Consider the following 27127-nt stretch of genomic DNA (forward strand, 5'->3'; position numbering starts at 1 on the left):
ATTTGGAGCTTGTGAGAATGCCTTTGTTGTCCTGGTCACACATTACATTTACAACCAATGCAAACCCAGTGTCTGAGATAAAAACTGGAATTCTGAGAAATAATCCAAATGACATTCTTGTCAGAGAGAGACCTCTATAAAAGAAGCAAATTCAAGTAGGTGCAAATGTGTGTTCATTTTGTCCCTTTATTTAATATCCCAATTAGTCTTTATTTAGTACGATATGCCATAAATATGGAAGCTTTTTTAATGAAGTTGTGACCCTTTGAGATCGAAAGCGGCTATAGTTTTGCAAGCTGCCAATGAAATAACATTGGTGATGCAGGCATTCAAGACTGCATGTAGAATATCAGGAATGTTTGCTGGAAAAAAAGATGCCAGAATTTCAAGTAGTAGACAATCATAAAAGCCAATTAGCTAATTTATAAAAACCTGACCAAAGCATATAGTAGCTACGCTGGTGTGTAATTCCACAACACTGCTGCTCCTTTTCTACTTGCGGTAGCTTGTGTTTACTACCCTTGTTTAATGACTTTTAGGAATATACAGAATATTTCAAGAACAGGAGAGCTATTTCTGTTAGTCCAGGCCCAAACTGGTGTTTGGAATATATTAGTCTGTTCATGAAACAGAACAGGGCTGGTTTGCTTCAGATATACACCAAAAGAGAGTTCTGGGCATTTTGGGAAAAATGAACTGGAAAAATCCAGAACATAAGTGGTGGCTTAATGATGAATTTTAAAAATAGCAGTTATAATCACATGAAGATACTGTATTTTAATAATCTAAGTCACTGTTCTTTAATGTGCTACATTTCATATGTTCTGAATTATAATTCCCTTGATGTACTACAGCAGATTCCCAGTAGTCATGCAATTTTAGAGAGCTACAGCCCAAACAATGGAGGACTTCAGCTTGAAGGGGAGTGACCTTAACAATTTCACATTTGGAAGCCAATATACAGTGCATTCAGAAAGTATTCAGACCCCCTTCACTTTTGTCAATTTTGTTATCCTGCAGCCTGATTCTACAGTTGTTGCAATTCACTTTTTCTCATTAATCTACACTCAGTACCCTATAATGACAAAGTGAAAACAGAATTTTAGAAATGTCTGTAAATTTATTAAAAAGAAAAAACTGAAATATCACATTGGCATAAGTATTCAGACCCTTCACTCAGTGCTTTGTTGAAGCACCTTTGCCAGCAATTACAGCCTCATCTTTTTGGGGTATGACGAGACAAGCTTTGCACACCTGGGTTGGGAGATTTCTGCCATTCTTCCTTGCAAATCCTCTCAAGCTCAGTTAGGCTGGATGGTGACCATTGGTGACAGCCATTTTCAGGTCCCTCCAGAGATGTTCAACAGGGTTCAAGTCAAGGCTCTGGCTGGGCCACTCTAGAACATTCTTTTTAATAAATTTACAGACAATTCTAAAATTCTCTTTTCACTTTGTCATTATGGGGTACTAAGTGCAGATTAATGAGAAAAAAATGAGTTTCAACAGCTGTAGAATCAGATTGCCGCATAACAAAATTGACAAAAGTGAAGGGGGTCTTAATACTTTCTGAATGCACTGTTTGGGCCTTTCCACATATCACTGAATCTCAACGTAAGCTACCTTCCCACCATGTTAATGGAGAAAGATGCTAAAAGTTTGATCTGGCTACACTTGGAAGGGCAAGTTTCTTCTACTGCTAAACTACTTAGTTCAGATTTACTAAAATTTCATTTTAGGTTTCAGCCTTTACTGGTTGTCTCTATAAGACAAATATGTTAATAATTGTAAAAGGATGATAAATATAAAAAGATGAATGGATCTTGGATATTTGCACCATTTCATATACAGTATGTGTATACAGTGCTTTTTTTGTAAAAGAAAAAGGTGCCGGAACTCACACATGTCATACAACCCGCCTTGCCTACCCTACAAGGTTCCATCCAAAAAAGGTGCCGGAACTCCATTCTGAGCATTCTATGACAAAAAAAGCCCTGTGTGTATATAAAAACAGAATTTGATTCTTGGAATCACATCTAATTCATATACTTGTGAAGAAAATCTTGATAAGTGTTCATCAGATTATCTACCACCTATTAATATTTTAAAAAAAGTACCTGATTTACCAAAGCAAAACAAATGACTGCTAAACCTCAGTTTTTGATTCTGAATTACGGATATTTTAGTTCAGATATTACCCCAAATATTGGAGAAATCTTGTTTATGGCACATTCCCAACAATTGACATATTTTGCTTCATTACACGGTTGACAGAAATTGACAGAAATAACCAATGGCATAAATATATAAGATTGGATTTTACAGACATTTCACTTTTATGGACACTGTTGTCCCCTCACACACCCACACCCCCCCAAAAAACCCTGGTTAGTAAAAACCAAGGTTTAACCTGCATGTATGAACAAATGCCACATAATTAGGATTGACTACAATAACGTGACCCTGAATCACACATGATCAGATACGGGGTATTAAAATCTGGATGGAAACAAAGAATATTTTGTGTATTTTTTTCATCTTATCATCTGCTGGATGTTGTGGCCCAGATCTGGGAGTCTTAGAATAGACGTCTTCCAGTATCAGTACATACATACTAGTTAGTACCTCCTTTCCTTCTAAACTCATACTAGATATTTACAAACCAAATGAATAAAATTATTGTCTCAGTGTGTTTTGACAATGCTTAGGTGAACACTTAAATCACATTTTTTAACAGAATATGATATATAAAAATAAAAGTTCTTGAATAGCCACACAAGTGTCCTCTGATGTGATTCAGTCATTGATCTTGACTGAACTGAAACATTTTCACTGGAACATTTTAAATATACCTAAACCTTTCTTCAGTCTCTGTTTAACTTTTCATTATATTATGGACAACCCCTTCAGACCTTGGTACACATCTCTGATACATCCACTGTATTCTCTACTTGTTCTGATACAGTGGGATTTTTCTTTGTTCTTGACTTAAAACCTTTGAAAACAGGGCACACTGGTACATACTTTAACCAGTGAGTCCTTTTAATCACACCCATCCCAAATGGAAAATCGTAACTTTTCAGTTTTGCAGATTCATCACTGTTGGCATGTGCTCCAGCCTTCCACTGTATTAAGCCACGTTCCTCTTGAGTCCCTAGAAAAGAACATGTGTATTATAAATCAGGTGGTTCTGGAAGAAACGTTTCAATGATCCAATTCTTCACAAAAGAAAGCTGTCCTAATAATATATTAAAGAAGTAGAGAGTTATGCCATGAGATTCAAGGAACATAAAAGCTGAAAAAATAAACTTTCTGGGAAATGCATGCTGGATTTGCCTGTGATGGCTCAAACAGTATTAAAAGAAGCATCTGCTTTTTGCATCTCATTCCATAAATTGGGTACTACATTTTGCAAAAGGTTAAAAACCTGGTAGAAAACACATAATTTGTTTTCAATATGATTTTGTTACCCAATGGAGAACCAGGTGAAAGGTGGGAAATTCCTAGCGTAAATTCTGGGCCGATAGTTATGGTGCCACAAAAACAACTTCCTGCGCCTTAACATTTAGCATATTTATTGTGGCATGAACTTTTGGAAGACTTGAGAGGCAACTGGTTCTTGAAAATCCTTGCCATAATAAATTTGTTAGCCTTTTATGATGCCACAAGGTAGTTACAATATTAAAAGGCAAATGTTATGAGACAGGACTGCAAGAATCAAACTTTAAGATAATATTCACTACATCTCCCTTTGCAAAAACTGTCAGGCTACAGTATTACGATAGGAGGTTAAAATGTTGGGAGTCATCTGTCTCCTAATATATCTGGGAAAGCAGAAATGGAAAAAGTAATGGTTGTAAATGCAATACTTGTACATCTAATTCTGTAATTTATGCCACTGTTATGTATGAGGTTCTCTGTAGCGCAGGGGTAGCCAACCTTGGCTCTTTTATGACTCGTGGACTTCAACTCCCAGAATTCCTGAGCCACCCATACTGGCTCAGGAATTCTGGGAGTTGAAGTCCACGAGTCATAAAAGAGCCAAGGTTGCCTACCCCTGATCTAGTGTAATAGCGCTAATGCAGTAACCAGGAAGCACCAAATGATCACATGTAGCTCAAAGTGATAAAAGTATATATTATTTTGAATTTGGGGGTTCCTTAAATCTAACCTTTTGATATATAGGCTAAACACATCCAAATAATATAATGAAAAGGTGTACCTGGAACAGTGTTGTCCAATATAAATGCAATGCTGCCCCCAACAAACATTTCTGTAGTCAAGAGCACTCTTAATATCTGGTCCACTTCAGCAATGCCTACAAACAGTAATAATTTATAATCCAAAATATGATCAAAATAAGCTTGATATACTTCTGCATTTCTCAAATTTATCTTCATTATAATATCTCATTGTATTCCCTTTTAGAGTAGGAAACACTATGTAAAGCACAGAAAAAAGTAGGAGTGCAAGATATAAGTGACAGGAAAAGGAAGGGAAATATAGCTAAATCTGGTTTACCCAAACACCATTCCTTACATCTCTTCATATCTTTCTGCCCTTGTAAACCACTCCATGCTTCCACCATGTCCATACAACATATCACCTCATACTCTTGACTTTTGTTTTTTAAAATCTCTCATGTCTCTTTGATGATTCCATCAATTTCATCCAACCATGACTTTCTGGGATTTCCCTTTCCTCTTGACTCATTCACACTTTGATTTGATCCTCATTCATGCACTTGATATAACCAAACCACCACCACATAATTCTAATATAATTGTCATTCATGGTTGCATTCAGTACCGATTCTCTCATTTTACTACATTCCAACTGCACTTAGCTTTTATGTTCACCCTACCTATCCAACTCTCACTTCCATATAATAAAGTCAGCAGAGCTGTTGTACGTAGTCATTGTCACTTCTTGTGACATTTACATTCCTTACAGCAGCATAAGCTACCTGTTAGTTTCAACCAGCATTAACATATCTTAAATTTCTCCATCTGTTTTTCCATCTTACTCCACCAGGACACACATTAGTTATATATCACTTTTTATCACGTATAGGCATAACTTGTCGTTGTTCACCTCACTTTCACTCAAACACAGTTACCTTGGCTTTTAACTCATTAATTCCTCACAACATCATAAAATCTAAGATTCACGGGAAATCATTTGGCTTCTTAATCAAATTCTTTCTGCTTTGGAGCCTTTGCTGCATAAAAAAATTCTACTTAGGTTTGTATTCCAAATTCATCCACCTCCACTACCATCTCAAGTGTTCCTTGTAGATTTATCAACACATTAACAACCAAAGAAACCACACATTCTTACCTTCCATCCTTCTCAGAGTTCATTGCATGCACAGATTGTATAACTCAAGCTTACTCACTTTGTCACATATTTTCTCTAAATCAGCAAACTTTCTCACACTTATCGGTCTCTATAACTTGCTGAAAAGTAAAAATCTGATCTGCATATCCTCTGCCTAGCATTTGAATAGTCTATTTTGTATTGCCGGAGCTGGGGTGGGCGCAGCCTCTGTATGATACAACCAGCAGTTTGACACCCCTGCTTTATTCTATCCACGTTCCTTTTATGTTGCCATTAGCATAATTTATACACTTCTGGGGCATTTTTTCCCCTTCTATTCCAAGCAGGTTCCACATTCTTTTTCCTTCCGTTTATTCTCCATTCATTCTCCTGAAGATTAATCCAAGAGAATCCATTCACATTCTCTTCAGTTTCATCACTGGCATTATCCCTAGACCATATCTACATATGAAAAGGTTTATCCTTAAACCATGTATTTAGAAGACCTATTTCCAAGCATTGTTCTTATTATCCCTGAGACTCCTAATGACTACCATCTTATTTCCATCCGTTCATTTGTATCATCTGAGAATAATAATTTCTTCAGAAACACATAAATTTTCTAAAAACTTTACTGGAATTTTTTTCTCCACCATTTGGTGGAATGAAGAATGCAACTATCATCAATCAGTGGCTTCCTACTTTCCTTTACACTTCAACAGCCTCACACAAACTATCTTGTGCATATTTAAACCTTAGTCCCTTGCATGTATTTGTCAACTCTACTCCACAAAATCAGGTTACCTTCATTCAAATCTATATCTTTCCTTTTTCTTTTAGTTCATAGGCATGCATCTATTTTTCTTTTATTTTTCATTTTTATTCCTCTTACATTCCAAGTTTCATTTATCTATTGTATATGCTATGGTCATTTTCAGATGATCCTACTGATATAGAACTCCCCTTGCCAGCCCCCTCATGGCTTGGTCAACCAAGGCTTTCATATAACACCTTTAGTAAGATAAAGTCCAGGATAAGTCACCAGGATAAGTGCCATATGCAGTATTCCCTGCCAACATTAAGGACAGGACCAATAGGTTTTGATACTTTGGGGCATTATGCCACAAGCGTAACCAAACCCTAGTTTTAACGCAAACATGCTCACATTATTCTGCACAATCCAGGATGTGTAATCTAGAGTTTCTTGAAAGCCAACATACTTTTGCCCATATCTCATCAACTCCCAGATGCATGCAATATATGGATATATACTGAGGAGGCCTCAAATTCATGTGTCTTGAATCACATTGTTTTTACACTAAGTCTATTTAGGGGTGGGGACAAGGGGAGGAAGGAAGTGTGGCAGGACTTTAAAAGGATTGTAATTTTAGGGGATTTCAGTTTATTATCTCATGGAGAGTTATTTTTATTTTATTTTAATCCCATTTATATCCCGCCCTTCTCCGAAGACTCAGGGCGGCTTACAATTTAAGCACAAACCAATGTGCTTAGCAATAGCCTTCATTCTATGTATATGCCTGCTTATTAGGGCTTTCGGGGGTCCCCCCCAAGCGGCATTATTACAAAGTCAGCTTATTGCCCCCAACAAGCTCTCACAGAGACTTTCTCTAAAATCAGCTGAAAATCAGTCAAGTCACTTGGAGAAGCCTGATCAATTACAGAAAGACTAGAGGGCAGTCAGTCTAATCTCTTAGGCTACTATTCAATGGATAATCTATACAGCAGATTACTCGAAGGGTTTAAATGCTGCTGGGGGAAAAAATCTTGTAGAAAATATTCGTAGCTCTGGTTGTAGATTTAGGCAGAGGTTTGTCCTCTGAGCTTGCTACTTGGCTCCCAGATGTTTCATTACCAAACTAGGTAATATCTTCAGCAGGGAATTTTAGGGTGAAGTCAGTGGTGGGATTCAAATATGTGAAGAACCGGTTCTCTCTGTGGATGCCGCTTCTGGAAGTCCATTCTGGGCCTGGGCAACAAAAAAATTAGCTACTGGTTCTGCTGAAGTGGTGCGAACCGGCTGAATCCCACCACTGGGTGAAGTGTCCTGTTCGTTTATATAGGTTCTGGATGATCAGTTGGTCTTGCCATTCAACTAGTGTGATTCAACTAGTTTTGTGATTCAGTCACAAGACCAACCGAGGAGCCAAGTAGCAAGTTTGGAGGACAAACCTCTGCCTAAAAGAACATCTTATTTGCTTTGGAAGATGTTTCATCAGAATCCTGGACATTTCCACTTGTCCTGTATTCTTCAGTGTGCATTGGATCAGGGACCTCCAACCCCCGGTCCATGGACCAGCACCGGTCCGCGGCATGCCAGAAACCAGTCTGCCCAAACAAGTGAAGCCTCATCCGTGGGATGCAGTACATGAAACAATACCTCTCTCCACGGAACTCGTCTCTGGTGCCCAAATGGTTGGGGGCCACTGCACTGGATGACAACTCTTCAAATATTTAATATCTTCCTTCCTTAATATCTTTTAGAGCCTAAATTATTGCTGTTGTTTTTCATAACATTCACTTTCCTGACCCCTCACCAATCTGATGATTCTTTTACTGTCCTTTTTAAAACATGGTGGGTTTTCCTCCCTCTCTCTCTCTCTCTCTCTCTCTCTCTCTCTCTCTCTCTCTCTCTCCCTCCCCCCTCCCTCTCTCTCTCCCCCTCCCCCTCTCCCCCTCCCCCTCCCCCTCCCCCTCCCTCTCCCTCTCTCTCCCCCTCTCCCTCTCTCTCTCTCCCTCTCCCCCTCCCCCTCCCCCTCTCCCCCTCCCCCTCTTCCTCTCCCTCTCTCTCTCTCTCTCTCCCTCTCCCTCTCTCCCTCTCTCTCTCTCCCCCTCCCCCTCCCCCTCCCCCTCCCCCTCCCCCTCCCCCCCCTCTCCCTCTCTCTCTCTCTCTCCAGGATGCTGACAAGGATATGTCGTGAGATGGCAACTAGGAAATGCTAAACAACCAACAAACGTAACCGCTCCCAGATCATTGGTTCAGAAGAATGGGGAAAAAAATTCAGAGTTGCTCAAGAAGTGGGGAAAGGCCACTTCTAACCTCAAACAGTCTGGCATAGTTTTCATATCTCCCTAGGTAAAGGATGATTTTTCAGTACCTGTATTGATAGCATTCGGACGTGAATCTAAATAGTTTGGAAGGGTAAGGCCAAAAAACATTGCAAAACCCAGGATAAAAAGATTGCGGGAGGAATTCATGTCCACAAACTGCAGATTGGAGAGGCCTACTGCAGTGATCATACCTGCAGAAAGGAAGAAAACATAAATAAATAAATACATGCCTAAACAAATAAATGGAGGATGCTTGAGAAAGGTAGTTAAGCCCCAAACTAAAAATCAGGTGGCCACAAAGACCATAGAAACTATTTCAGTCTACTGATTTTCCCTGGATATGGTTTCAGCAGAAGGATCCCTGGGTTGAAATCCGAACATGATATAAAGAAAAGGCTATCCTAGGAGTGCAAATTAGAGCTGTTGTGTGGAGACAGTGCATTACACTGTAACAAATAACACCCAGGATGTTTTATGAAAAGCAAATATTTAGAACTGGAAAGCAACGGGGGATGTAGAAGATAACCCACAGTTTCTTTTAACTGGCTCCTGTGGCTGCGTGGAATTACAAAAATCTCATTTTTAAAAGTAAACAATTCATTTCAACCTTGTCCCTCAGTCAGAAAGTTGCTGTGTCACTGACACAACTATTGCTACAAATGACTTACCAAACAAAGTACAGAACATCCCTCCAAGGATGGGATCAGGGAGGGAGGCAAACAGAGCAGTAAATTTGCCAATGGTTCCTAAAATAAGCATGATTCCTGCACCATACTGTACTACTTTCCTGCTGCCCACCTGTGGAGGAAAAGCAGTAGTACAAATAATTAGCACATATTCATTATTAATTACTACAGTTTGTCACACAGCCAGATGTTCAGATTGGATCTGGCATTTTTGTCCTCTTATCGAGTCCTTACCAAGGACCTGAGATAGGCAGATGTGGATGTTTGATGATGTTACAGATACTGTTGGAGGATGTAAGTTGTTCCAAGTAAAGCTCCAAGTAAAGTAAAGTAAATTATGATGGTTTGTTGCACAGTCAGCCAGATGTTCAGTATTATTATCTGTACACAACAATATGAAATCACAACTGCCAGTTCTTTAGCTGATTAATATTTATATGTTACCTATATGTAAGGATGTAGGTCTATACATATGTTGTATATAGTATGTTTTAAATGTGTGTTATGTATGTGCACACTTTGAGAGGAAGCAACAAAATTTCATTTTTAATGTGTGCCATTGTGCCCACAGGAAAAAATGACAATAAAGGTTATCTAATTTGTGTTGGCCATTGTATGCACTGAGTTATTATTACTAATCTGTATATGCTTCTTCTGCTGTTACATTTTCTGCTGCCTCTACTCACGTCTGGGTCATGCTTGCAGGTACACGCTGAGCCCCAAAGGACAGATTAATTTTGCCTTCGATAGAATCTGGCACATATAAGCTTTAATTTTTTTCAGTAGGATTTCCAGAGTGCTTTCAGAGCAAAATAAGAGCAGCAAGCCCATTTGTTTAGACTAGAGTGACGACTGTCACAGCTGCTGTCTCTGGTCAGCCCGGTTGCAAGCCAAGCAGAATGGTGACACATCTCAGAGGAAATCTTCCCGTTCAAATTACAGGCTGTGCACTTGGACTGAAGCAGTGCAAACCTGCTTAGTTGGTGAGAAATGATGGTCCTTCCAGAGGCCTAACTGTTCCCCAGTTAAGAGGATCAAGAAGGTGAGTCTCTCTGCCTAACCCAACCCCTGGAGAGCTGCTACCAATCTGACTAGATATTTTTCAGGTTAGCTGAACAGCCTGCCTGAACCTGCAGTTCTTTAATTTTTAGAAAACAATACTATAACTTCTGCAAAGGTGGCAACAATTCTGCATACTTAACAGGGCCCATGATGTGAACAATACAGCACCAAAAATGGGGTAGACTACCTTAATGCTGGAGCAAAAACATCTCTCAGGAATCTAGAACGACAGTTTGGCATAAGGGAACTTGTTTACAAATGACTCAGAATTCACCCTTTGAAATTATCTTGTGATGCCAAAATACTGTCTATATCTCAGTGGCAGATTTTGCATGCAAGAAGAAGCAGGCAGCTGTGTCCAAATCCATCAAAAGCCTAGAAACAGAAGATGTTACCAAACAGTGAAGGGTGATACCTTGGTGATGCCCAAGACTCCAATGTTGGGGCTGGAGGAAGTAGAACCGTTGCCAGTGCCCAGCAACCCAGCAATGATGCAACAGATTCCCTCTGTAAAAATGCCTCTGAGAGGAAAGAAGAAGAAGAAGGGTCCTCAGGGTTGGGTTAGGCCAGGGGTAGGCAACCTTGGCTCTTTTAGGACTCGTGGACTTCAACTCCCAGAATTCCTGAGCCAGCATGGCTCATCTTGGAAACCTCTCCCTTTCCCCTCAGCATGACTGGCTCAGGAATTCTGGGAGTTGAAGTCCACGAGTCCTAAAAGAACCAAGGTTGCCTACCCCTGTGTTAGGTGTTCCTGGTCTCTCTCCTAAGCAATATTAGGGTGATGCATTTCAGTTGATGGATACTCAGCAAATTACATGAAAGTCTTGTCAAATAGTTTAAAGGAATAACTTCCAAAAATTAGAATTAACAAGTAGATGACGGTCCATCGTACACAGATATGGCTGCCTGGTGATTTGTGGTGCTTCGGATTCCCATCAGCACCATAGTTCATCTTATTTCCTGACCTTGGCAGGCCAAAGCGACCTGATTTTTTTTTAAGAGCAAACCCTGCCTTGCTCCACCCAATATAACATTTGTGATACTTCCTCCTACTGGTCACAGCTCTTGGGAATGTCATATGTAGGTAGCTGCCACATCCTGAGTTACTGGAAATCTCAGAGGAATCGAGCACACAGAACCACACAGACCTACTGCCCACCCACAGGTACCCACGGAGATAACAGTTTCCCTGATTAGATACACTCCTAAATTCTTCTGGCCTGATGGCTCAGTCTTCCTGGGGCAATATTCCCCCTCTGCTTATACCACAAAAAATCCATTGGAGTTTCATACACCCACAGGATTGGGCGTTCTCAGTTTTGGATGTAACGGCACCACACTGTGTGTGTGCACTTTCATCCTAGAGGAAAGCTTGAGTTAAAAGTTTCCAGCAGCCTGAGATAATGTGGTATAGGCGAGACTAATGTACATGTTGTCTATTGACTACCTGAAAGATTTTCAAAAGAAACCCATGAGACACATTTTAAACCTAAAGTTAGACCTCAAGTATTGACCGCCTCTTTCTTCAGAAGGGAGCAGTTACAGTATTTTGCTTTCAGCAGTGAAACAAATATGGTCTCTTGAAGCTGTTTCAAGGAACAGCCACTTTGACCTACTGGTCTGTGCTGGTGGTTATGCTCACATGACAACCTTGACCAGGTCAGCTGCAAATCTGACAGCTGTATTTGCACAATATTGTAAGCCCTTTTATTCTAGTCTAGCAGCAAAGTGGGGAAATTGTTTGTTTTGATGGCTGACTTAGTAAACCCTGTGAACCCAGCCTGCTTAAATGTTTACAGTTCAGGTAGTCTGCATACCAAGAAAACAAATTAATTCAGAAACCAAGTGAAGTTTTATGTAATACACTATATAAAGCAGCCTTAGAAAATGCCAGGAAGCCGTTGCTATTAAAGGATTGCAAGGCTTATCCTTACCACACACACTGATGCTGACTAGGTCTTAAACTTTAATCAGTAAAATGAGCCAGCAAAGCTGTCCTATCCCACATTGTGGGATACAATGTGAATGTCAGAATGAACTATGCAAGAGAAATGGAAAGAGATGAGACACTGCAAGAATTAAATCCCCTAAAATGTCACCCAAAGATCGATCCAGAGGCAAACATGGTGGAAATACTGTATCTTGGAATGATGGTGGTAACATGACCCACATTTTCCACAGTCTAGAAAACATTGTACAGGGATCTCCCAGGATCGGGCAGAGTATGATCAAGGGAAGGCCTCATGGATATGTTAATGAGGCAGTGTGCTGCCATAGGAAAAAAAATATTCTCGAAATCCTTAAATGTGTAAAGAAATCAGCATTTGAAGTGCACCAAAAATTGACACTTTTTTAAAAAAAGTTTTGTCAATTTCCCCCTTCTGACCTTTGTCATCACAAAATGAGAAACCATTTTTTCTAAGAACCTTTAGCTACTGAAATATCATCCTCTGCAGTTTTTATAAAAAAATATGCTTAAAATATTACCTTTATCAATGAAAAGCAGAACAGGCATTTTAAAAAAATATAGACCCCTCTAAGCTGGATGCACCCTACCTATTGATGGCATGCACAGGTGGTGGAGGAGCGCCTGCAAGTCGGGCACAGGCATAATAATCTCCAATGGACTCAATGATGCCAGATAATGTAGCACTGAACATTCCCAGCACAGCAGCCGCAGTCACGGTGGGGATCCCCCACTGACCTGGGAAAACAGACAACACAACAAATATCAGCTAGGCCTGTGGTGGCGAACCTATGGCATGCGTGCCACAGGTGGCACGCAGAGCCGTCTCTGTGGGCACGTGCACCATCGCCCCAATCCTAGGCCTTCAGCTGGGTTTTATAAAACCTTTTCGCTTTAGGCTTCCGCCGCCGTGTGCAAAAAAAAAGTTTCAATGAATCAATCAGTTTCAACTTCTCGCGGGAGAAAAAAAGATCTTACAAAGTTGGAATTGATTGAACTTTTTAGTCCCACGCAGTCTGCCGTTACCATCGCAGCCACGCCCACCACATGAGCCACTCCCACCCCATGGGCTATGCCCACCCAGCACCCGATGATACATAAGTGGGTTTTGGATTGCAGTTTGGACACTTGGTCTCTAAAAGGTTCGCCATCACTGAGCTAGGCTGTAAAATGTTGCTTCTCTAGGAGGAGCAAAGACTGAAGTCCAATGAATAAAAATCATGAAGCCCAGATTCTTCTCTCTTTGAGTGTGCCTCTTTCAATCACACGTTCACACCAGCCCATATGAGTTCTCTGACAAACTAAGCCGTACTTAAAACTGCCTGCAGGGTGAAGCACAGCCTGAAACATTCCCAGAGTACAAGAGGTAACGGTAGAACATTTTGGGGTTCTACCATAAGCCCTTTTGAGGTTCTGCCTTGGGGTTCCACCCTAAGATTTTTGTGACTTTCTGGCTCAGTGTTTCTCAACCTCAGCAGCTTTACAATGTGTGGACTGCAACTCCCAGCATGTGGAATTCAGTTCAAGTCCACGCTTCTTAAAGCTGCTGAGTTCCAGCTGAAAGAAATGGTTTTGGGGCTGTGTTTTTTTAAAAATCTCCAAATTTATTTATTTATTTCTCTCCTAGCATCCCTGTTAGGATGGAATGTAAAGAGCAAAGGAGTGGAGGTAAGAATGTAGATACATCTTTTGCCAACTGTCATTCTGGAAGGCAAATGGGAGCATTGAAGGGTAGAAGAGATGAGGGAAACACACACACCCTTTTTTTTTTCCTCCAGGCCACCAACTCCCACGTGTAATTCAAGTCTTCGGATGCAGGTGGTGATGGAGGTTTTGGGACAACATAAGGAGAATGTAGTCTGCCATTCTGCCTGTTCCTAGAAGGGCCTTGTTGCGGGAAAGGCCTTAGCACACCAAAGGCAGCAATTCCATTACTAGCTGAATAAGCCACAGCTGGCTGTGTTCATGCCCCCCACACCAAGCCATAAAGTATGGTTTGAGTAATGTATTGGGTCTTTTGCTTGTGCAGATTCACGTGTCTGTTTAAATGCTGCATTAACGGTTGCTCAATGGTGTGTATGTGTAACGGTTACTGACTAGGCCAGACTTGTTGTCTCCAGGGCTATCATTGGTAGATTTGGGGTGGGAATGGGCTCCTTCAAATCTATTGGTTGCCGCCTAGAGGCCAACTGTATAAAAAGCTGCGCAGCAGCTACTGTTTTGCTTCTGTTCCTGTTTCACTTCAATAAACCTTGTTCCTGTTTGAATGCCTGCGTCTCATTCACTGCCACCGAACCAAATACATAACAGTTTGTACGTGATTGAGCTCACACACAGCGTTCAAAGTCAAAATCATATCAGCCCAGGGAAGGAGATCTCTTCCATGAAAAAGGAGTATGTAGGAGCAGAATGGGATAAAAGAAGGATGATCCTGCCCATTCTCATGCAACAGGCAAATAAAAGAGAAAGAATAACAGGGAAGGTGGGATTGGAGATACGAGGGCATCAGACCTGTTGTCAGTGCAATCTTGTGGGGCTTAGCAGGTCATGTGGATGCATATTACATTGCCCCCTCCCAAGATTGATGTGAGGTGAAGAGAACTATGAGTCCAACTTACAGGGGTAGGGAAAGCGGAACCAAGGTGCTATGGACAAGATTTCTCCTCTAGCATCTGTTCTGGCCTTGAATCCATAGGCATTGGCATCCCGAGGAAACACATCTGTCACTGTCAGAATGTAACAAAGCAGCCAGACCAGCAAAATGGCTAGTATGATCTGAAGAGGAGATACAGAAAGGAAGAACATCATAATCTCCCAGCTATACATCCACATTGAAAGAAAGTCAGAAGACAGGAAGCAGCTGTAGGAAAAGAGCACAGGGCCTCTAAACTATTGTCCAGCTACTCTCTGCTGCTCTGCCTAGTTTTCACTTTCAAGATGTCTGTGGACCACCTGTAATCCAGTCCTGGGAGTATTTACTGCAAATAAATCCCATAGAGCTAGGAGAGCTTTATTCCTGGAGAATTGTCTAGAATTGCAGATTGAAAATTTCAAATATTCAAGTACGCAGATTTGAGTATTTCAACCAAAATCAAACAAATGTATACAATTGATTTGCCAAAGCTTTTAAAATCCCCCTCTCCTTGTTATATTTAGTTTTAATTTACTTCTAATCTCTCCTTTGTCCCATATTGCCTTCTTGATGCATGGGAAGTTTCTCTGTCAACTGACCTTTATCATGGATAAGAGAGAGTACTGCATGTGAATGGATTATTTAGTAAAGGTAAAGGTTCCCCCGCACATGTGTGCTAGTTGTTTCCGACTCTAGGGGCCGGTGCTCATCTCCATTTCAAAGCTGAAGAGCCAGCGTTTGTCTGAGGACGTCTTCCGTGGTCATGTGGCCGGCATGACTAGACGCCAAAGGCGCATGAAACGCTGTTACCTTCCCACCAGAGTGGTCCCTATTTTTCTACTTGCATTTTTACGTGGTTTCAAACTGCTAGGTTGGCAGAAGCTGGGACAAGTAACAGGCGCTCACTCTGTTATTATTTACTCTTTCTCAAAGTAACCCTCTATGCAGGTAAAGAATAAGCTGTTCATGCTAACTGATGCAACTGGGAGACATGGCAGGATAAAAAATCAGCAAAATGACCAAATTGTGAGGGCCACACAAAATGTGCCCATATTAAAATGATGAACAAATGACAATCTCCTTACTGGAAACATCTTGAAGATCTGTATCCGGATCAAAATGCAGCCTTTCCCATATTTATAACCAGGAAGGAAAAAGGAAACATTTCGTAGGTACTGAGCAAACAGAACAATTAAAAAAATAGACCTGTTCAAAGGAAAGAAAAGACATGAGTGAACAGATTAGGAGCAATTTGATGCAGAAACCCTGGGATCTATTCATGTGATTTCAAATTGGATTCATTGGATTATATCTAGAGAGTTATTTATCATGAATTTACCATTATCTAGGCATTTCCTTACACAAATCTGATTCACAAGTTATATTAGGACTGCAAGTCTCCAAATTCTGGATAGCAGAACAGCAGCTATGCTTTTTAAAACTCTCAGGAGTTGTTGTCCAAAATGATTTGGAGGACATTAGATTAAAAAAGGCAGTTCTGCAATTTTAATAAACCACCAGTTGGATCAGCACTCTGTCACATGAACTGGCCCTCATATGCCCTGGGTTAACCTCTTCAGAGAGCACTTGATCTGATTTTCTGATTTATGCTGAGTAATTTCACAAAAGTACTTCATTCCCTCCCACCACCAAGTCCTAAATCTGAGTGTGTAAACCTTAACATAACTTCTTTCTGAATTTGTGTCTCATGACTATGTGACCTTTTCCATAGGTGAATCTAATCTTCGCTAACAGGCATACTAGCTGAGAATCATGGGAGTTGAGGTTCAGCACAGCCAGGGTTTTGGATGGATGGTTTAGAATCTGCTTTCATCTTCTGACTGTGCTCATCACTCATCACTCAGCATCCATGGGCAAGGCTGTCACCAGACTTGGAGTATTGTTGCCTGGAGAGCTTCAGTCCAAGTCCAGCAGCGTTCAGCTGAGACCTGCTGAGGTCAGAGCAAATATATGAAAAATGTATCGGTTGTACTTGAGCTGAACTCAGATAATTGTCAACAGTCTCACCAAGAGACTTTCCACAACATATTCTTTCAGCCCTTGCTACCTTGCCTGTCTAGAGTGACAGAACCACGGTGAACCAATGGATGAGTATAAAATGCAAAGTTCCAATTTAGGTCCATAAAATAAACCTCCCTGAAACCAGTGAGAATCACATAGAATGAATGTGGTGACTGAAAGGTTCATAACACCCACTTTGTAAATTCATGACCCTTCAAACTGTGAATTATGGTACTTCAGCCGCCAACACTCATATGTGATTTATTCCATCACTTGTAAAATTATGTGGTCTTTCTTTGGTCATACTATATAGCAGAACTGCAGAGCTACAAACCCCTTAGGAATAGAGATCAAGAGATTCATAATGTTCTCACCATGCCACTGTCCTATTCTACTTATCATGCACACTTACACCCTTAAGTGTGCACAAGCACAGTCTTTCTGAAGATTTGGGCCACTGGTAGCCAACCATCCAGAACTTCGCTCTCTGCTTCACTTGGCTTGGTCTGGCAGTTGAGTGAGGAGATGAGAGAGCATCTGCCCAACGGACCAGTTTGTATCTCTGCAGTTCACTCCTCTGAGATACTACAGTAGTTCTGCAACTCTACAGGCTTTGCTCCACTCTTGCATCAGTCTGAAAATATGCTGTACTGAAAAAGGAGCACCTACAATGCGGCAATGCCCCAGTGTGATCCAGCTCTATCCCCTGCTGCTTCGAAGACGGAGAGACCTATTAAGGAGACAGTGGGTGTGACTGTCAGGGGCCCAATGTAGCCAAGTAAGGCCCCAGGAATGCCCACCAATCCAATTGCCACTTCCACCAGGCTGGAAATGATGATAGCTCCTTGAATCTAGAATAGATACAGGAAAAGGATGAATTATGTTGGCAAAGATGCATTGCAAATACTTCAAATATTTGTAATAATCTTAATTTAGGAAGATAGTCCTCTATCTAAAGAGATTAGACATTTCATAGATTGACTGATTTCCTGAAGCCTCTAAGTGGGAAGAGAAAACAGATGTTTCAGTGTTGGCTATAAACTGTCAGCACCTGAACTAGCAGACCAAGGAAGCCAATACAGTCACTTGGTTATCCTCTTCCTCTACTCCTATGGTAAGATGAACATCTTACGTTTTAAAAAAGACAGAAACGTTTAGAAGAACGCATGCATTTTAGGATATTCTTCATTGTCACTCCTTGAGAAATGCACAGCTGGCAACTATAGTTTAGGACAAAACGCCTGCTTTCCTGCAAAGGTGTATGTAACTTTCTTGGTCTTTCACATTTATATGCCCAGCTGGGTTGGGTTGGGTTATATAACCCTTTACAAAAGACAAATTTTTGTACAAATTGGGTTCTAACCTGCCCTTATTCACTGCAACCTTAATCCCTAGCACAGCAAGCCCTGAATTTATGATACATAAATCCTCCCAGCTGAGCCTCCATATCTGAGTCCTGCAGTCTCCCAGGATAGTTTCTTGTCAACCAGCTTTGAGCAATAAGTGCAAAACTATAAGTCTAATCCAGAGATGTGCACTTTCTTCAACTTGAAGGCTACACTAGGGTTTGCATAGCACCTTAAGGGTTGCTTTCTAAACCTGGAGAATCAGGGTTTGGGGATTGGAAGAGTGAATGGATGCCTCAAAGCAGTCAAAGCATCTGTTTAAAATCAAATTAACTTCTCCCGCCGACTGTAAAGAATCCAAATTTTAAGCTTCATCCACTCTGACAGCCATGAAAAGTATTTTGATGAGATGCACATAGTGGTTCCCTGACACTTGTTGCATCGGACCCTTCCAACAAAGTTTCCTCCCCGCTCCTGCACTGCCAAAAAATAAATAAATCCAAGCAAAATAAAAACTTCCAGGAAACCTCTTGATCACCTAACCCTAACCTTGTATACCTTAGTTCCTCCCCAAAACATACTAAATAAAGCTCAACACCTCATAGTAGGACACAGTTCAAGCAATTATTTGAAATCTTCTCTATGGAGATTCTCAGTCATCCAGGTCATGGTTGTTCCAGAGGAGCTTTTTCAAAAGGCAACTGAACGTTGTTTTTCCTTGAAAACGTTTCACTTCTCATTCAAGAAGCTTCTTCAGTTCTGATTTCAGTTCAATCAGAACTGAGGAAGCTTCTTGAATGAGAAGCAAAATGTCTTCAAGGAAAAACAAAGTCCACTTGTCTTTTGAAAAAGCACCTCTGGGACATATTTGAAATCTTAGTAAATAGCACATTTTAATTGCTTCATCTTGCTTAACATACCATCTAGCTAACAAATAGAAAAAATTAAAATCTGATACACACTTTCCTGGCTGGGTATGGAAAACTACTTATAGGCGCAACGATCATATTTTCTTGGAATAAATAAAAGACAAACCTGAAAAAGAGGCAAATCTAAAAGAGGTTCATAAGGATTAAAATGTTTATGTTTATAACTTTGTATTACAAGGGAAAATTCAAGAGCCAAACCAAGAAAATAAATAACTAAATCAAAATAAATCTAAAGGACAGCTTTCGGAATTGAAGGTTTGTCCCTTAACATAAAGAATGTCTGGTGACTGTACTTATAAACAGAAGATGTGGGGGTTTCCTGCCATAAACAAAAAACCTTTGAAGGCTGTAAAGAGTTCCTCCTGTTCACTATTTCCCACTGATGATTGATATCCTGAAAAATGTGGCTGGGTGTACACCTGGGAAGGCTGGGATCAAACTTACTTCTCTCATTCTTGGTTGCCAAATGTGAGAAGTGTTCAGTGGTAATGTCCAGTTGCCATAGATTTGGTCTGCATGAATTAAGCAAGAAATTAGGATTAAAGAACACAATTAGACAATAAGCTTCCTCTTTCCGGAGGGAGGTAACTCTATTTCAGAACAGCCTGAATCCCAGACAGAATAGTGCACATGGGCCAACGTATTTCTTCTCCCTCCATCCAATTTATTGATGTTATGGTGGTAGGTAGTATGTATTGAGGAATAAACATTTGTTAAAAGTTGTGTATCAATGTGTGCTTCTCCTGATTTTGTTACACAGAAATGACAGTTGGGTATGCCAAGAGAAACAAAATAAATTTAATGCAATGAGGACAGGGTCCTTAAGAAGTAAGCGTAATAAAATAGGAAAAGCTTGGGTCAAGGTGAAGAGGCTGATGATTGAATGCAAACTGAATGGAAAGCAGAAGGACCAGGGTAAAACAAATGCTATGAACTGACCAAATTCCAACCCTAACTTATAAAGTAAGACTGAATGAATGGGCTGAGAAGAAGAAGAAAAGAGAATGTCTTTGTTGAATGGAGTTTATTTTTTTTTTATTTTAATCCCATTTATATCTCGCCCTTCTTCGAAGACTCAGGGCGGCTTACAATCTAAGAACAAATCAAATGACAATAAAAAAAGAGCAAAGTAATATAGGAAAGTGTGAGACCATGATGGATGCAAGGATGGATTCTACAGACAGAAAGCTATGGAAAGCTTGTGAATGGTTTGTATGAACTAAATCTAGCTATGTTGCTTTTTCTTATTGTATGCCCTTGATGTCTTTCTAATTACTTACTTTTTAGACTCTACATAATATTACTTAACCCCAAAAGTCTGTATCCAGACCCCAAGGTGGCTTTGAATGTATGTATTTCAAACTTTTGTAGACCTCCTACATGGTATCCTTTCCAAAGTCAAGGGTAAAGAATTCTAGGAATTCTAATCAGAAAATCTGGAAGGCAACCAATTTGTCTACTACAGTATTTCTCAGCCTTGAGAACATTAAGATACATGGAAATCTGGCTGGGAAATTCTGGGAGTCCACATATCTTAAAGTTCCCAAGATTGAGAAACACTGGTCTTCTACAGTATGACATTAGAAAAAGTGAGTTGTCAGCCTGGGACCTGTATATAATTCTATAAGTAAACCTGTTGGCTTTCAGCAATTTTTGGAGCCTAAATTCACCCAATCAATGCAGAAAAGGATGCTGTACACCTCAATCACAGCTAAGTTTCTATCCTAAACTTTCATCTTCATCTGGAAAGTTGAAGCAGATAGTTTTATGTCAAATTATGTCCTAACAGTGTGACAACATTCTCATTCCTACAGCAGACATTTAATACTCCTGATGCTGTTTTCTTTTAAATATCTATTTTTCCCCTAAACCTTTTTGATTTAAGTCCTTGGGGCAACAAAGATTTCTGCACATCAAAATTGAAAGAACTATCAAGTTTACTTCTGGGATGCTGCTTCAAAACAAATACAAAAAAAAATCAAGAATTTTTCATAATCAGGAGACTGTTAAGTCCTCTTACTGCAAGGCATGGTATCACAGAGGATACCATATATAGTTTTTGTTTATAGTCACATCACATCACATACCGTATACAGTTAGCCCTTGACCTATGACCATAATTGAGCCGAAAATTTCCTTTGCTAGGCAAGACAGTTGTTAAGTGAGTTTTGCCCCACTTTATGACTTTTCTTGCTGTGGTTATTAAGTGAATCTGGCTTCCCCATTGACTTTGCTTGTCAGAAGTTCACAAAAAGTGATCACATGACCCTGGGACACTGCAACCGTTATAAATATAAACTAGTTGCCACGGGACAACTTTGATCAGGTAACCATGCAATGATTGTGTGAAAAACAGTCACAAGTCACTTTTTCAGTGCCATTGTAACTTTGAACGGTCACTAAACACATATTTGTAAGTCGAGGACTATCTGTATGACTATTTGAAAAGCTACTGATTTCCTACACTCAGTGAAAGGCTTCTGAAGATATTTCTGTGTTAGCTCCTCTCAACTTATAGGCTATCCAAGTTTCAGTTACCTTCTGGAGGACATTTCCATTTTTCCAGGGCCAAGATGGATTTGGCAGGAACCAGGAATGCCAGGGCACTGGCTTGAAACAGAGGAAGCCTGCCTTACAGAAGAGGGGGAGGGGAAACAACAGTGCATGGATTCAGTGCTGCTGTCAGGGAATTGCACAGCAGGTGTCCAAATGAAGCCAGGCTGACATGAACTTGCAGTTTTATATAAATAAATATATTTTACATCTATATTTACAGCAAACAAGATAGTCAGACAAATGGGGGCATCATGAGGTAAATCACAGAGCATGCAGGGCACACAGAAAAAAAAGGCGGGAAAAAAGGGAAACTCCCCCTCCACACCCGCAACAACCAATCACAGCAGAGATTGCCTCACGCAGGAGCCAGCACTCTCCAACCAATATAACTGCATGTTCTGGCTCATTGTACAACCCCACTATTCCAGCTACTAAATTTAAATATCTTAACAGCTGCCCTCTCACTGCAGTCTCTTCTCTGTTACATTCACCAAGGATCAAACCAGATAAATCATACCTAATGCCCACAGTGCTTTGGATGAGGGTGGTGATGCCCACACAACTGAAGATGGTGCCGATCAGTTGACTGATGGTGTACTGGTCCTTCCCTACACAGAGAGACTCTGCCAGAAGGAAGGGAACAGCGATGGTACCACTGAAACACGTCAAGTAGTGCTGGAGGAAAGATTAGGGTGGAGGATGTGTCAAATGAGCATAAGATTAGACAATGTCTCCAAACTGACACACAGGCATCACTACTGTTGGTTATATAGAAATGCTGAAATTCTTACAACTGAAGCCATGACCTGTTCTAATACAGATAGTAATTTCCCCAAATAGGGCTTATCCTCTCCCTGTAAAATAGTAGTCAAAGACTTTTCCTGAGAGTTCTGTGACCTTTCTTTAATCTGTGAATTCAGTGGCCAGGGCTGTAAGAGTGTAGGTGAAATGGGAGCAATGACATACAAAAACAGAAAATTAATCTGAATATGCTTGGCATATTCTGAGATTTGTTGAAATCTTTTTTTAAAAAAAAACTAAAAGAGGCAAGAATGTTTTTTGAATGCCCAAATGCCTTTCCAACAGTCACTTTTTGCTCCTATTGCAATAAAATGACATGATAGCAGTGTTCCAATATCTCAGGGGCTGCCACAAAGAAGAGGAGGTCAACCTATTCCCCAAAGCACCTGAAGGCAGGACAAGAAGCAATGGATGGAAACTAATCAAGGAATGAACCAACCTAGAACTAAGGAGAAATTTCCTGACAGTTAGAACAATTAATCAGTGGAACAACTTGCCTCCCGAAGTTGTAGATTCTCCAACGCTGAAGTTTTTTACAAGAACTTGGACAACCATTTGTCTGAAATGATATAGGGCTTCCTGCCTGAGCAGGAGGTTGAACTAGAAGACCTCCAAGGTCCCTTCCAACTCTGTTATTCTGTTAAAATAGTCATGCACTACATGTTGCAAAATGACAGTGGTCATTAAAGGGATGCACTGAATGGGGGAACTGTTTTGCTTATAACCCAGAATAAACCATCATGCCCAATTGTTTCAGGTCAACTACTCTTCAGCAAAATCAAAACCGAAAATGAAATGTTTTGATTGATTCTGATTCAGATTAAACAAAAGCTGGACTCTTTATATCAACTGCCACCATCGGCAGGCAACACAAATATCAGACCATGCTTAGTTCAGTGTTTCCCTCCTCCTCCCCTCTAATTATACATGACTTATTTGGGACACAGACCACCAGGAACCACCTGTCCTATGTAGAGAATGGGGCACACAAAGTTGGGTTCATTGTTGTTGTAGATCCATTATTAGCACTGAGCCAACAGATGAGATCCTAGTCTTGGTAGCTTTGTAAGGGTAACACAGCATATTTTCCTTCTCATTATAAATTTTTCAATTTTTTAAAAAATGCATCTGAAATAGATGTACGAAAGCATAGTCTCAAGATGTGATTGGGGTGCAAAGTTCTATACAAGCTAATATTGCAGAGATAAAAGAACAATAGAAGTAAGATGCAATCACCATTCAGTATAAGATTCATAGTCAAGGTACGTCTTGTACCTTATCAACAATAGCACCATTAGTGAGGGAACACACATAGTAAGATCTAAATATTTGTAAAGAGTCAGTCTGTTATTGTGGGTGGAGAAACAATCACCATGCAAAATATTTGTTAATCTAAACAAGCCAGGGAGAACAGCAAAAGAGCCTGGAAGGAGCTAACCCAGTTTATTATACCTGAAATCCCAGGAGGATGCAAAGATACCATGGGGGCGCATCTTCAATTGTATATAGCATATCAAAATTCTTCTGCTCCTCGGAGACTGGTGCAGCAACACAATTCCCATTTGCTGCTTTTTGCTGAAAATGAAAGAGAGTCATTGCACATAAAGGAGAAGGCTGGGAAAGTTTCTCTTCTAACTGGAGCAAGTGCCATGATAATACTTGTGTATACTACAGTGAAAAAGATGCACCAGCAATGAATACACTGTCTTCACACTTGTTACACTCTCAACTATAGCCAGCAGGACATGGACAGGAATGCTGAAATTTATTGTAGATTGTTACCCATTTTGTTATTCTTACACTTGATCTTTCTCCCTGTTCTCAGTTATAAGAAAAATGAAACATCCATCTTGGAATCCAAGATGTGGAGGAAAGTATCCAGGAATAATGAAAGTCTGTGTCTTCTGAACAAACAGATTCATGATACCCACATCTTAACAATGACTGGTCACCTCTTGAACATCTTTGAAAATTCTGAGAAAAGATGGAACTCTCCTCCTCATAAACTGAAGACAATGGGTAGTTCAATTTTCTCATAGGTCCTCTGAGTCCATGACAAAAGTATGACCACAGTCAGATTCTGTAGACTGTAGTCATGGAGGAACTCCTAAATTCTCAAAAATGGCTTTCCTCAACCTGGAATACGCTGAACATATTAAAAAAAAAGTTTTACCACTTTTAGAGTTGGCTGGGATTTCTGAAGATTGCCTCCATCGTAACTGAAAGAAGAACTTATGAGAGATGCAAACATGATCTGGGAGGCAGATGTGGGCAGCAAAACTGGCTGTATTAATCATGCTGCATTTAGAATTGTGTTCTGCCTTATCCAACCATGATCTTTAATATTTTTGGTGATGGTATATATTTTTTATTACAACTTCCAGAGTTCATGCAAGAAATCCCAAATTCTTATAAATAATTCCACCCAGTTGTCCATTGCAGAAGGAGACCATAGAGCCTGTTTGGCATAGTAGCTAAGAATTTTGACTAGAAACCAAAAGCTTGTGAGTTCTAGTCCTGCCTTAGGCATGAAAGCTGGATGGGTAACTTTGGTACAGTCACTCTCTCTCAGCCCAACCCATCTCAAAGGGCTGTTGTTGTGGGAAAATGGGAGGAACAAGCTGAGTATGAACACCACCATTAGTTGACAAAAATAAAGGTGGAGTAAAAAATCTAATAAATAAGTAAATAAACAATAAGAGCAAGCCACATCCACAATATAAAACCAATAAAAAAATAAATACAGGGAGACTTGCTGAACATTCAAGAATTACATCCTCTGTGATCTAAATTCTGGTGCTACGTAACAACTAAAGAATCCACTATGAACATGAAATTCAACTTCAACACACAGCAACTTTGAGTCATTCCTCACTGCTTCCTCTAAGCATTTCATGTAAAGAAGTATGAGTACAGAGCTAGACATCTCCAAGATCACAATCAAGTATACTATGTACAAATAACTATCCTGGATTCTGCAATGAATTTGGTATTTGCCCAATCAATCTGCGAATAATCCATGCATTTAAATGACACCAAACATACTGACAAATAATTTATCCAGTTAAAAAAGTGACATTAGAAATTACATACTGTCACATTGTCCATATATCTTTATATGCAGATAGATTAACACTATACAGAAATGCCTTTGAAAATATGTCAAGCATGGCTTTATGGCAGCCTGCTGTTGCTTGTTTCTCTGTTAACAGTCAATAAAAATAGCCTATCACCTTCTTTGTTTTAAATGGTGCTTAATATGTTTGAGAAAGAACAATGTTATCCTTTAAATTTACCTTACAATGAGAAGGGTCTTCAGAGTTGCTTCCCATGTTTGTACAAAGATCAGACTTTCTAAAGGATGAGAAAATGTAGTAACAAGCATATTTATCACCTTGGAAAGGACTTTAGACAACACACCAAAGCTTGTCAATCTGTAACTGGAGCTATTGGCCGTTGAGTCATATAATAAATTATATAGTCTTGAAAGTTCACACTTGCATAAGAATATTACTGGGTGAAACTGATTGTCCCTCCTTTTTAGTAATGATAGCTTTTCAAAGCTTTCTGTGAAAAACGTAAGAACAGAGTTGCAGGATGAATAATTTGCTAACTGATGTTTACACAAAACTGCAACAGTGGTATGTAAGGACCAGGGAATCAATACGTATAGGGCAGCTTGTAGGGATCTGCATTTTGGAAAGTATCTCAGCACAGTCATCTTTGATAACCATCTTAGATAACCAGTGGCAAGTCAATTTATATCTTCCAACATATCATGACCCATCTGATAATCCTTTCTAACTTTCATCAAAAATTGACGCACCGTCCCCTGTGTAACATGACCTCCTCTGAATTTTAATCATTATAATTACAATAATTCAACAATTCCATAGACTAATTTTAATCAGGGCCAAGATAAATCAAATTGGTTTTCATTTACAAGCAAACCAATGTAGGAACTGAAAGTTTGTTCTGACCAAAGTTAAGTCAAAAGACATTATTGATTTTACTGGTGAAGTTTATTTCCAATTAAACATTAAGAGAATTTATCGTGTGCACCAAGCTACCTGCACCAGCCCTTACCTTACCTTTCTGTTGTTACTTGTCACACTTAAATCTGTGATGTTTCTTGCCAGCCTCTCTTTAGCAACCAGACTGTACTTGGAGAAGACTTCCAGGGTAAAAGAAATTTTCTTCTTTCAAGATTGTGACTCATGAACTCTGTGGCTTTACTTTCTTAAACAGCAGAAGATATATGTATGCAGAGGACCAGCCAGCATAATTGGCTTGCAGTACTGTGGAAAAGCCCCACCCACTACAGACTGGGGAGGTATTTACCATAGAGACATCTCCATGTGATTGTGGGATGGTGAAATGGTCGTGGTAGTCTTTTCCTCCAAAAGAAAGGAATAAGATATCTATTCTCAAGGAATTGTGGAATATGGGCAAAACCTGCTTTAAAAATAGCAGTTCAAACAATTGTGTCACCAGGATTGGCTGGTAATTCAAAAGAGAAAATGGAAATGATCAAAACACAGATTGTCATGTAGAATGCAATTGATTTGCACACCCATTTGATAGAAGATACTTTCTCCCAAGCTCCAAAGACAGTATATTTTAGTCATTTTATGGCTGTGGGCAAATGAGCAGGCATTCTGCCAACAATTATATACTTCTAAAGAAGCTATTTTTCTTCAATTGGCACAGCCATCTTACTCCCTATGACTGCTCAATTCCTT

The 27127-nt window shown here is 39.9% G+C and overlaps 1 protein-coding gene across 1 annotated transcript; it reads right to left on the minus strand.

The window, feature by feature from the left end:
* Positions 1-2690: 2690 nt before the first annotated feature.
* On the minus strand, positions 2691-25717 carry SLC23A1 (solute carrier family 23 member 1; the record flags this gene model as incomplete). The annotated part of the gene is made up of 14 exons (XM_081312800.1): positions 2691-3151; positions 4220-4315; positions 8433-8576; positions 9054-9183; positions 10549-10654; positions 12690-12837; positions 14718-14874; positions 15817-15937; positions 17423-17604; positions 19473-19540; positions 21567-21655; positions 22102-22259; positions 23838-23960; positions 25682-25717. The coding sequence occupies 14 exons, from the start codon at positions 25715-25717 to the stop codon at positions 2904-2906; spliced, it is 1806 nt and encodes a 601-aa protein (XP_081168926.1). The 3' UTR covers positions 2691-2903.
* Positions 25718-27127: the final 1410 nt, after the last annotated feature.

The sequence above is a fragment of the Vipera berus genome (assembly GCF_964194415.1).
Source record: "Vipera berus genome assembly, chromosome: 1".
In the NCBI taxonomy this organism is placed as follows: domain Eukaryota; kingdom Metazoa; phylum Chordata; class Lepidosauria; order Squamata; family Viperidae; genus Vipera; species Vipera berus.